This window comes from Pelophylax lessonae (assembly GCF_965119305.1).
Source record: "Pelophylax lessonae genome assembly, chromosome: 10".
In the NCBI taxonomy this organism is placed as follows: Eukaryota; Metazoa; Chordata; class Amphibia; order Anura; family Ranidae; genus Pelophylax; species Pelophylax lessonae.
Window position 1 is genome coordinate 205,115,187 of NC_138777.1, and position 12,649 is coordinate 205,127,835.

The 12,649-nt window shown below is 49.1% G+C and overlaps 1 protein-coding gene across 1 annotated transcript in view; it reads right to left on the reverse strand.

The window, feature by feature from the left end:
* The window catches only part of LOC309565625 (Wilms tumor protein 1-interacting protein homolog), a 74,395-nt gene that overhangs the window by 27,096 nt on the left and 34,650 nt on the right, over positions 1–12,649 (reverse strand). Inside the window, exon 2 of the mRNA XM_082270579.1 lies at positions 6,761–6,862. Coding sequence (XP_082126705.1) covers positions 6,761–6,862 — 102 coding nt within the window. The remainder of the gene's footprint in view (positions 1–6,760; positions 6,863–12,649) is intronic.

The window sequence follows — 12,649 nt, forward strand, 5'->3', positions numbered from 1 at the left end:
CTGTTACTGTAAAATTACACTGGCAGTGAAGGGGTTAACTTTTTTTGGAGAGGGAGGGGTTATGTGTGTCCCTAGGGGCGTGATTCTAACTGTGATTGGCTGTGGCTTGAGGTGTATGAACAGAGATCAACGGTCCAACATAGTAGAACCGTATGATCACCATTCCTACACAGGGGAGAATGACAGGCGGCTTGTTTACATCAGCCGCCTGTCTTTCTCCCTCTGCACCTATGATCGCCGAGTGACTGGCGGACATCGGGTCCGCCGCTCACACACACGGGGGGGGGGGGGGGGGGGGTCCATGACCACGCGGGAGCGCGCTCTCTCCCGAGACCCTCACAGCCCATCCCCCATACAGTTAGAAAACACCCCCTAGGGACACATTTAACCCTTTGCTCGCCCCGGTGTTAACCCCTTCCCTGCCAATGTCATTATTACAGTAACAGTGCATATTTTTAGCACTGATTACTGTAGTAATGTCACTGGTCCACCCAAAATGTCAGTTAGGGGTCCGATCTGTCCGCCGCAATGCCGCAGTCCAGCAAAAAAAAAAAAAAAACAAACAAACAAAAAAAAACAACGCAGATCACCGCCATTACTATCAAAAAATAAAATAAATAAAAAATGACAAATTTCCCCTAGTTTTTAGACGCGATAACTTTTGCCCAAATCAATCAAAATACGCTTATTGGGATTTCCCCCCCCCCCCCAAAAACTATGTAGCAGAATACAAAATTGGCCTAAAATCATGAAAAAATGTAATCCAAAGTTTTTTTTTTTTTTTTATTGGGAACGTTATATAGCAGAAAGTGAATTTTTTTATTTTTTTCCCAGAATTGTCACGCTTTGTTTATAACGCAAAAAATGTAAAATCAAAGAGGTGATCAAATACCACCAAAAGAAAACAGAAAAAGTGGTTGAGGGAAAACTTCAAACACTCGCCCAGCGCTTGTGATGTCAGAGATATTCCATACAAGATTAAAATCACTTTAAAAAACATCATAAAATTCACTGATAGCAGCCGCTGTAAAAATTAAGAAGTCACTTTTAGTATTTATTGCATTTTATTGAGACCACCAAAAGAAAGCTGTATTTGTGGGGGGGGTACATAAATTTTATTTTTTGGGTACAGCGTCACATGACCACGCAATTGTCAAAAAGTAACGCAGCAATGAATCGCAAAAAATGGCCTGGTAATTATGGGGGGGTAAATCTTCTGGTCCAGAAGTGGTTAAACAATGGCATGAAGGGAGGGGGAAAACTAGCATAAAATGAGGGACGGGGTTATCCAGCCAATCAACACGCACCAATGTTACCGCTGTCATCTAGGACTTTTCATTCCTTTGCACACCATGAATATCTGCATTATAAACGGTAAACAATCATTGGATGAAATGTACACCCCAATCACCAACCGGAATGCGGTCAGGAAGTCAGGCCCCGCCCACAACTTCATCCCAAATATTAGGATTAGTTCTAATTATAAAAAAGAAAAATTCTTCTGCATTTTCGTACCTACGTGTCCTGTTCCTACCCTGGAGGAAAATCTCTGCCATGTGCCAGTGCTATCCCCCTCCCCCCTTCCCGGGGCTGGCAGGGATCCCCCTCTGAGTCACCCCATGGAACTTTCCCCCAGAGAGTCCAAAAATTCATCACAAGGTGGGAAGAAATCAGCGGATTCCATGTGTGTGGCGCTGGCTGGTAGGAGACGTTTTATATGGAGCAGAGCCTCTCCTTGTCTCAGTTTTTCCTGGCCGGGAACCGGCACCCTGGTTGTGCCGAGCTCCTCCTATACAAATATAGTAAAGTGACACCCCAAACCACAGTATACAGCCACATAGGGGTGTCACCTACTGGGCGCACCATATGATACAAGGTAATACTGGGGGAGCCCCTCATAATGGGTACAGCTGGTGTACAGACCCGGGAACCCAGCACAGGGATGGTGGGAACCCCTCATAATGGATACAGCAGGAGTACAGACCCGGGATCTCAGCACAGGGATGGTGGGAACCTCTCATAATAGAGAGCTGGGACCTTCTGTTTAGGGAGGACTGTGTATAGCTGAGGTTGGAGGATGAAGGGAAGAAAATGAACAATCACTAGACTCGTCCTGAGTTCTGTTCCTTCCTGCGGTCAGTGAGTCCTGTCCAGGATGTCCTCCTCCCCCCTCCTCCTGCCTGTGACCCATTTCCTGCCAATCACACTTCCTGTGTAGGTCACAGCAGATGATAGCAGCGAGTTCACCCTCTGATCAGCACAGGGGGCCGCAATCAGTTCTGTACAAAACTCAGAAATGCTGGTTATAAATAATCACAAAAAGTCATTTTTCTTTGAAAAAGAAAACACAATCTCCAATTTTTTTTTTTTTGGAGATGCAGGCAGCCAGAGGTGGCGCTGGATCATCCCACACACTGGGGAGCCAAGAGATCTAATATGCAAATACTGACTTCAACTCCTGACCCCAAGCTTCCAGACCCGCCCCTCCTCACTACAGACCTGCCCCCTTCATTACAATCCAGACCCCACCCCCTCCTGACTGTTGGTCAGTGACTCGGCATTCAGACCCGCCCCCTTCACTGTCCACACCCACCCTCTTCCTCTCTAAAATGGAAAAGGACTCATCCAGACCCCATCCCCTCCCCACTGCTTGTCAGTGGCTAAGGATCCAGACCCGCCCCCTCCTCACTGTCCAGACCCACCCCCTCCTCACTGTCCAGACCCAACCATTCCTCACTGTAACAGACCCACCCCCTCATGGCAGATAGTGACACAGCACCCAGACCTGCCCCCTCCTGATCACTTCAATATGGTCCAAACCCTCCAATCCTGACTGCTCGTCAGTGACTCAGCATTCAGACCCTGCCCCCTTTTCACTGTCCACACCCACTCTCTTCTGCTCCAATAGTAAATGGTTCAGCATCCAGAACCGCCCCCCCCTCCTCACTGTCAAAAACCGCCCCCCCCCCCCGGCTCACTGTCCAGAACCACCCCCCCCCAACCCCACCTCACTGTCCAGAACCACCCCCCCACCTCACTGTCCAGAACCACCCCCCCACCTCACTGTCCAGAACCACCCCCCCCCTCCTCACTGTCCAGAACCACCCCCCCCTCCTCACTGTCCAGAACCACCCCCCCCTCCTCACTGTCCAGAACCGCCCCCCCCTCCTCCTCACTGTCCAGCACTGCCCCCCCCCCCTCCTCCTCACTGTCCAGCACTGCCCCCCCTCCTCCTCCTCACTGTCCAGCACTGCCCCCCCCTCCTCCTCCTCACTGTCCAGAATCCCCCCCCCTCCTCCTCACTGTCCAGAATCCCCCCCCTCCTCCTCACTGTCCAGCACTGCCCCCCCCTCCTCCTCACTGTCCAGCACTGCCCCCCCCCCCCCTCCTCCTCCTCACTGTCCAGAATCCCCCCCCCTCCTCCTCACTGTCCAGAATCCCCCCCTCCTCCTCACTGTTGGTCAGTGACTCGAAATAAAATAGTTTCCAAATGGAAGACATAATGAAACACACATTGGCCAGTTTTTTCCCCAGAATTCTCGGCCGTCATAAGCTCCTCCCACTGCGCTCCCTCGCCCCCAGCCCCCCCCCTTCACTGAATGTACTTACAACTCAAAATTTAAAAAAAAAAACTTTAGAAGGTCAGTGAAGGTTGCAGAGCTTCTCCCCATCTCAGAGAGAAGATTCTCTGACTTACTGAACAGATGGCAGCACTCCGCACAAAACATGATGCAGTCATTAGGAAGAAGTGGTGTGAATGTGAAATAACAGATGAATGCAATCCTCCGCCGCCAGGAAGAAACACGATAATTAGGACCAAGACTGTTCAAGGCAGCAAGACAACAGACCTAAAAACTCCAAAAACCACTGCGTTTGTGAAGTAATCGGAATGCTCATCCCCAGCTGTTGGCGGCTCGCCTCTTCCTTTACTTTGGGTGGAGTGTCCCTTTAAGGTGTGAATTCCAACCAACCTGTGGCCACGGAAAGCCAATCTTTAACCCCCCCCCCCAATTCAGACAGACAATCTGTCACCCAACAACTCCTCAAAATTGCACATAACTGTCTGGTAAGGAACCTGCCACAGGACCCCAGTGCAGAGCTGCAGTAACCCAGCCCCCAACCCCTCTCATGTGTCCCGGGATCCTCAGAGGACAAGATGTTCCACCTAAAATCACATTTAGTCTACAAAGCAGCCCTGGAGGAGTCCATGGAAAATGCAGGGGCAGCCAGTCATAGAAGTGTTTTCGATCATCAATATAGTGAGTTCTGGTATTGGCTGCACACACAAGAGCCCCGGAGAGCCGTCCTATGGGTCACTGAGAATGATATGTGTTATATATGCACGCACAGATTACAGAACATAAACCTGATGACATTGGAGTTGTCCCTGTTACAGTTTTTCCAACACATGTGAAATCTGGTACAGCAAGACAAATGCTGTACTCCAATGCAGAGGGGTGAAGCCTTATGCAGAGTTGCTTAGTGTACAAGTATAAATTTACCTTATTTTTATGAAGCCCTGATGAAGGGGGGATATAACCCCGAGACACGTTGGATGAGCCCTGATGAAGGGGGGATATAACCCCAAGACACGTTGGATGAGCCCTGATGAAGGGGGGATATAACCCCGAGACACGTTGGATGAGCCCTGATGAAGGGGGATATAACCCCGAGACACGTTGGATGAGCCCTGATGAAGGGGGGATATAACCCCGAGACACGTTGGATGAGCCCTGATGAAGGGGGGATATAACCCCGAGACACGTTGGATGAGCCCTGATAAAGGGGGGATATAACCCCGAGACACGTTGGATGAGCCCTGATAAAGGGGGGATATAACCCTGAGACACGTTGGATGAGCCCTGATGAAGGGGGGGATATAACCCTGAGACACGTTGGATGAGCCCTGATGAAGGGGGGGATATAACCCTGAGACACGTTGGATGAGCCCTGATGAAGGGGGGATATAACCCTGAGACACGTTGGATGAGCCCTGATGAAGGGGGATACAACCCTGAGACACGTTGGATGAGCCCTGATGAAGGGGGATATAACCCTGAGACACGTTGGATGAGCCCTGATGAAGGGGGATATAACCCCGAGACACATTGGATAAGCCCTGATGAAGGGGCATATAACCCTAAGACACATTGGATGACCCCTGATAAAGGGGGATATAACCCTGAGACATGTTGGATAAGCCCTGATGAAGGGGCATATAATGTTGGATAAGATTAAAACCACCAAATAAAGCAACTTTAAATGAAAGTTGAACATCCATATTGTCCTTCACAAGGCTTTGTCCTTCTGAACTAGAGTAGAGATCTCACTTTTTGCTGCCCCATATTTTCTCTCCACTATACATGAGGACCTTTCTGCATTTGAGCAATCTAGATCTGGTTTTGTGTCATGATATTTTTTATTTTATTTTTGTATCCCTGACCATGTGTGAAAATTAGTCTTCAACTCCTAGGGACTAAACCAGAGAAAAAAAAAAAAAAACATCCCCCTTTCCACTCTATACTGGGCTGTTTTTCCTTAATCTATAACTATAGGCAAACATTTTTTTTTTGTTTTGGATAGAGTGGCGAGGGATTAGAACGCCTGTCAGTTTTTATTGTGGTCTGTGACCCCATTAAGGAGAGTCACCCTCTCCATTTGTCCTGTTTACCATTGAAGGAAAATAAATAAAATAAAAAAAACTCCCAAATTTTGGGTTGCCCCTAGAACATATTAGAGGGGAAATCTTCCAATGGGGACCCGGATTTCCAAAGGAATTCCCTTTTTTTGCTGCGATTTCTTCTCACTTCCTGTTTGGCTATGGGACAGGAAGTAAAGGTGAATCTCTAAAATTGGACACAGATGGCCAAAAAGTGGTAGAGGTTATACCCTCCCCTTACTCTTTCCAAAAATGTTTGACTATAGTTCTACTTTAAAGCTGAACTGCAACCACAATGTCTAGGTTTGGCTGGAGTACAATATAGAAGGCCTAGCAGCCACCAACTAACACTTTGGAGATCTTCCCTCACTGTGTGACTCAATGATATTGGGACAAGAGATGGGGTGGGGTCACTGGGAAAGGAAGTGCAAGCAAATCCACCCAATGGGGACAGACATCCCAGAGCAGAGAGCCCCGAGCAGAGAGCCCCGAGCAGAGAGCCCCGAGCAGAGAGCCCTTCCCTGCTTTAACCAAAACAAAAGAAAAAAAAGTTTTGTCTGCAGTTGGTCTTTAAGCAATAACAGGTCAAATCAGAGAGGATCAGGAGGGAGGGACGCAGAGCCTAATTTTCACGTGTCGTAAAAGGGAAAAACGGAGCCTTTTACAATTTGTGTTTACTGTATAATTTTTTTTCTTTTCCGTTTTTGTAAAGAAAAATATAATTTTTTTTAAATTAACAAAATAAATTACCTGTTAAAAAGAAAAGGAAGTCAATATCCATTCATATCAATTATCTGGTCTTTTCACAAATCCTTCTCTCATTTTTTATTTATTTTTTTTAATCCAAAAAGGTTAATGTAGCCGATCAGTCATACATCACCATCACATCCTGAGGACTGCGGCCAGTCGGCAGCGATTGCTGTGGGAATCATATGAACAGCCTGGAGAGATTTCCTGTAAGGATTTCCTGAGGGGGCCGCACACTGTGGAAGAGGCTCAGCCGGCCCTGCATACAACAGGCACAGTGCAGATATTGCGCACAACTGAGCCTCTCCTGTCCATGGGGGCTGGGCAGAGCGGAGACAAAAAGTGAGGACTTACCACAAGAGCAGCAGGTGAAGCAGTTGGTGTGGAAGAGATTCCCCATGGCTTGGCAGGCCTGGCTGGCTCCGTACACCCCCTTCCCGCACTTTATACAGATTCCTGCAGAGAGAAAAAGAGAAGAAACTGTCAGAGATCTGGCATTACACAGATAACATTCCTCTCAATCTAACACGACTGGATATGGCAGAGATATATCGATGACGCAGGAAATCAAATCACTGTACCAGGTGTTCCATCGGAGATCAATCAGGAAATTCTCACATATATTTGGAGATTGATATTAGATGGGACGATTCCCTGATCAGTTTCAATAAACTTTATTCACAGCATTACATTCTTGCATTGATTTTACCACCAGATGAGACCGCCCTCACCCAGCGCGTTTTGCCCTCGATAGGGGCTCATTCATATAACTAGGTCCTGACTGTGGGGGAAACGGGTTTTCTGCGTAACCACTTCAATACCGGGCACAGTCACCCCCCTTCATGCCCAGGACAATTGTCAGCTTTCAGCGCTGTCACACTTTAAAATGATAATTACGCGGTCATGCATGACTGTACCCATATGAAATTTTTATCATTTTTTGGAGACAAATAGAGCTTTCTTTTGGTGGTATTTAATCGCCTCTGGGTTTTTATTGTTTGGTAAACAAGAAAGAAAAGAAAAAAATGGGAGAAAAACCACACACAAAAAAACTTTAATTTCGGTTATACAATTTTGCAAACACGTAATTTGAATGCACTGATAAGCAGGGCCCTGATGGGCAATTATAGGCTGCACTAATGGGCAAAGATGGGCAATGATAGGCTGCACTAATGGGCAATGATAGGCTGCACAGATAAATCAGTGTAAAATGTCCCCTGCTACTGGAAAGCTATTATGTTATTGACTTTCCTTCCCTCAGATACAGACAGCGCTGAGGAAAGGAAATGCTGTTAACCGGCATTTGTTTACATGTGATCAGCTGTGATTGGACACAGCTAATCAGATGGTAAAGAGCCTTCGTCATCGGCTCTTTACCCTGCTCAGTAATGCATTGTGTCGGGGGGACATGGCTTACCCCATATCGCCACTCTGTGCGTTTCTGGGGGTGCGCAAGAGTGGCGCGATGTAAAGGACGTCACAAGACGTCCAGTCAGAACTGTAAAGCCACCGCCCCCCCATCATTCTGCTAAAGGCCGGGCAAGAAGGTGTTAATAAAGGAATGTTGGGTGTCTCCTGGTGATAGGTGGGAAGTAGGGACGGGGCTCAGGCGTGGCCGGTGGGAAGTAGGGACGGGGCTCAGGCGTGGTCGGTGGGAAGTAGGGATGGGGCTCAGGAGTGGCCGGTGGGAAGTAGGGACGGGCTCTGGCGTGTTCGAGCGGGAAGTAGGGACGGGCTCAGGTGTGTCCAGCGGGAGGTAGGGACGGGCTCAGGCGTGTTCGAGCGGGAAGTAGGGACGGGCTCAGGCGTGTTCGAGCGGGAAGTAGGGACGGGCTCAGGCGTGTTCGAGCGGGAAGTAGGGACGGGCTCTGGCGTAGTCGAGCGGGAAGTAGGGACAGGCTCTGGCGTATTCGAGCGGGAAGTAGGGACGGGCTCAGGCGTGTTCGAGCGGGAAGTAGGGACGGGCTCAGGCGTATTCGAGCGGGAAGTAGGGACGGGCTCAGGCGTATTCGAGCGGGAAGTAGGGACGGGCTCTGGCGTGTTCGAGCGGGAAGTAGGGACAGGGCTCAGGCGTGTCCGGCGGGAGGTAGGGACGGGCTCTGGAGTGTTCGAGCGGGAAGTAGGGACAGGGCTCAGGCGTGTCCGGCGGGAGGTAGGGACGGGCTCTGGAGTGTTCGAGCGGGAAGTAGGGACAGGGCTCAGGCGTGTCCGGCGGGAGGTAGGGACGGGCTCTGGAGTGTTCGAGCGGGAAGTAGGGACGGGCTCAGGCGTGTTTGGTGGGAAGTAGGGAAGGGCTCAGGCGTGTTTGGTGGGAAGTAGGGACGGGGCTCAGGACGTGTTCGGATCGTAGTCCCAACCCACCTGAGAAATCCCGCCAGGATTTCCTAGCCCACAGCTGCACATACACGCTGCTCATGATTGGCGGTGTGCAGTGCCGGCTTCCTGGCTGGTTGGGATTACAATCCGAACACGCCTAAGCCCAACCCTAGTGAGAAAAGTTCACTTTATACATCCATCAAGAATATTTTCTTCTTTTAAAAGAGGGGGGAATCTTTATTATTCCATTCCAGACACAAAGAAGACCCTCATGGGAACCACCTCAATAAAAAAAAAAAAACTTTATTCTTCTGTACAGTATGCACAAAAGCGTCACCTGGAAACATTCCCGTCTGACGCATTTCACCTTAACACATCGACAAACCATTATCCCAGATAACATGCAAAGAAGCCGTGTCTTAGAAACTGACACATTTCACCTGAATGCTTCAATAGAACTTTGGCCGACCATACATGGCTGGAACAGTAATGGGCAGGCTGAATGTACCAAGTTGAGTCGATCAAGGTGGGTACAACCAGCCTACCGATAAATCGCAAGCGGCTGCTATAGCCAGCTTCCCCTGCCCGGAGCAGACAAGGGCTTGGCAGGAGGGACTCCCCTGTCAGTCAGCACTTTCTGCGTTGACGGACTAATTGTGCACATTTATTCCTGCAACCATGAAAGAAACTCTCACCGTGTATGGCCTGCCTAAACTGCACTGGACAGCATGATTAACACAGAACATGGAATTAAGTGGGTCAGATTGGAGGGGGGGGGGGGGGGGGGTGTCCCAAGTAGGTCACCTTTGTACATGCAGTCCAGAATAAAGTTTTATTGAAACGCTAAGGGCATCGTTGTCCGGTCACTGAGGAATGCAATTGGTGAGCGTTATCGGATTCCGGCACCTGAGATTGCAGACACGGATGATCGGGGGATTTCTTTTAAGCAATAAAATCCTGGTGGGGTCCTAACCCCTCGCCACTCCATCCAAGAATAAATGAGGACCAACTGTTTGGCTTTAGACAGCCATGAGATAGAAGAAGTGAAGCCTTTTCCGGATTATTCACCTTCACTGATGAGCAGTGTTGGGTTACACAATGTTGTTGACATAATCCAGGTTAATGATCGTTCTTCTCTGCGGCGGGCGCACTCCCTCCCGGTGGGTTGTTTACCGCTGATAAGAGCGCACTAAAGTTTATTGGCGAGTTATCTGTGCCCATCGTCTCCTTGACATTTGGCGCATTCCTCTCCTATCAGACACATTCCAGGATGGCAGAGAACTTCACCCCCCCCCCCCCCAACATACACACACAGATCACATCCGCACGGGTATGGAGTGCTCCCCAGCACGCCGAACCACCAATCACACAACAGAGCTCATCCCCAAAATAAATATAAATAAAAAAAAAAAAAAAAACACACCACGCACCGACACACACACACACACACACACACACACTTCCCTTCAGTCTTGCACAGTTGTATCGGCTCCTCTCCTGGACTCAAATGGTTTACTCTGATTTCACTGCACACTGTGAGCTTCTCACAATGTGCATTAGAAGCTGCAGCAGGTCAGATAGAGGCCAGCCTTATTTCCTGGCTAGAGGGGACATCCAGCATCATCTAGCTCTTTCCTCCCCAGTCTGACTGTCCCTGGCCCACCCCTTTCATTCTTTGGATTTCAATCATGGAGGATCAGCATTACATGCTGGCGTTATCTACATTAATAGAGCCTGCTTAGGAACACCCACTTCTCCAGACTGACATCCACCCGTCAAGGCATTTTGATATTTGCATAACTCCTCCCAAGAGTCAGCCCACTGCTTGTATCAGGACTGAGGGCTTGAGAGGAGGTCTGAGGCAGGGGGCTGGGATGTTTTCAGGACTCTATGGGCAGCCCCTCCCACCAGCCATGATCTGCCTGCATTGCATAGAGAAATACAGAGACCCAGTGATGACATCACTGGGGGAAAAAAAAAAAAAAAAAAAAAGGAATGAAATGAAAAAAAAGGTTTTAAATTACGAGAGAGCGATGATGATGATGAAGATATATAGAGATGATATAGAGCAAGGGTGTCAAACTTAATTTAATCGCGGGCCACATCAGCATTATGGTTGACCTTTAAGGGGCCGGTTATATCTGTAGGATTAAATATCCACAGCACCCCAGGCCCCCTTACACGGGATTTCAAGAACCCCCCCCACCATCAGAAGTCGAGAGTCACCCACCCTTCATTACATCCCAATGCACCCCTTTACCTTGTGCTGCTGCCAGGAAGAAGATGCGGGTGGATCTGGGAAGAAGTGCATGGTCTGGAGGAGAACCAGAGGAGGGCTGGAGTCAGCTTCCAGAGTCTGCTGAATGCTGAGACCAGGGGAGGCAGAGGCAAGGTGGTGTTGTGACTGCACAGAGAGGTGCAGGATCTGCAGGAGGAGTTCTGCCCTCCTCTGAGCTGTGGACTGCTGAAAATAGGGGGGAGGGGGGGGGGGGTGGGCAAAGATGAGCCTTTTTGCAGCTGCACAGAAGAGTGCAGGATCTGGCAAAGAAGTTCTGTCCTATCTGCTGCCGACTACTGAGACAAGCTGGGTGCCGCAGCTGCAGGAAAGGTGCAAGGGCCACATGAAATGACCTGGGGGGCCGCATTCGGCCCACGGGCCTTGTTTTTGACACCTGTGATATAGAGAGATAGAGACGAGACGAGGGGGAAGAGCGCAAGAGGGAGACGAGGGGGGAAGAGCGCAAGAGGGAGACGAGGGGGGAAGAGCGCAAGAGGGAGACGAGGGGGGAAGAGCGCAAGAGGGAGACGAGGGGGGAAGAGCGCAAGAGGGAGACGAGGGGGGAAGAGCGCAAGAGGGAGACGAGGGGGGAAGAGCGCAAGAGGGAGACGAGGGGGGAAGAGCGCAAGAGGGAGACGAGGGGGGAAGAGCGCAAGAGGGAGACGAGGGGGGGGAGCGCAAGAGGGCGCAGAATAAAAAGAAAAAAAAAAAACAAAAAAGTCAGCTTTAAAAATGACTGCTATCCATGTCCATGTCCGCATTAAGTTAGTCTCCCCCTCACTTCCTGTAAGGAGTCACCAGCACAGGAAGTGAAGGGAGATCCAACATCTGATAGTTAACAAGACAGAAGCTAAGGTTGGCCATGTATTCTAGGATTTTCCTTTAGAATCATTTCCCACCTATGCAACTTGGGACTGCAAAGTCGCATGACAAGTCATACCCCATGTTTTCCAACGAGTACAATTCATCACTGTGCGACTTCAAGAGTAGTCTCTTCACAACTTTGGTCCGACTTTGATGTGACTTGAGGTCCACAGACAGAGATTACACAGGCATTGCTTCAAGTCGCGCCACGTTCAGGTCATACAAGTGTGAAAGGGGCCTTCGATTTACCTACAGCACATTATACGAGGTCACACCTAAACACTTTCAATTTGTATGCAATCAGGCAGGCCATTGTACTACATAGGTGAAGGTAAATCTAAAAGGAAAATTGTATAATGTATGGCCAGCTAAGGCGCAGACAATTAAACACACACGTCTGCAAAACCAATTAGTCAGCGTCTGATCAATAGGTAATGTGATAAACCAATCAGTCTGCTTGAATCGGATACAGAACACGATAAGCCAACTGATCAAATTGGTGATGCGATAAGCCAATCAGCCTGCATTGCGCAAAAAATGTATCAGCCTTCATCCAATTAATAGGTAACATGATCAGCCAATTTGTCGGTGTCCAATCAATAGATAACGTTTTACACCAACTGGTCTGCGCCTCATTGATCGGTAACCCAGTAGACCGATCAGTTATGTCTGATCAATGGGCCGGTATTCAATAGATTAGTGCAATAAACTGATCTGGCCAAGCCCGATCAATAGGTAAAACAAACCGATCGTCCTGCGATGGGCCGTAGCATTCACACAATTTT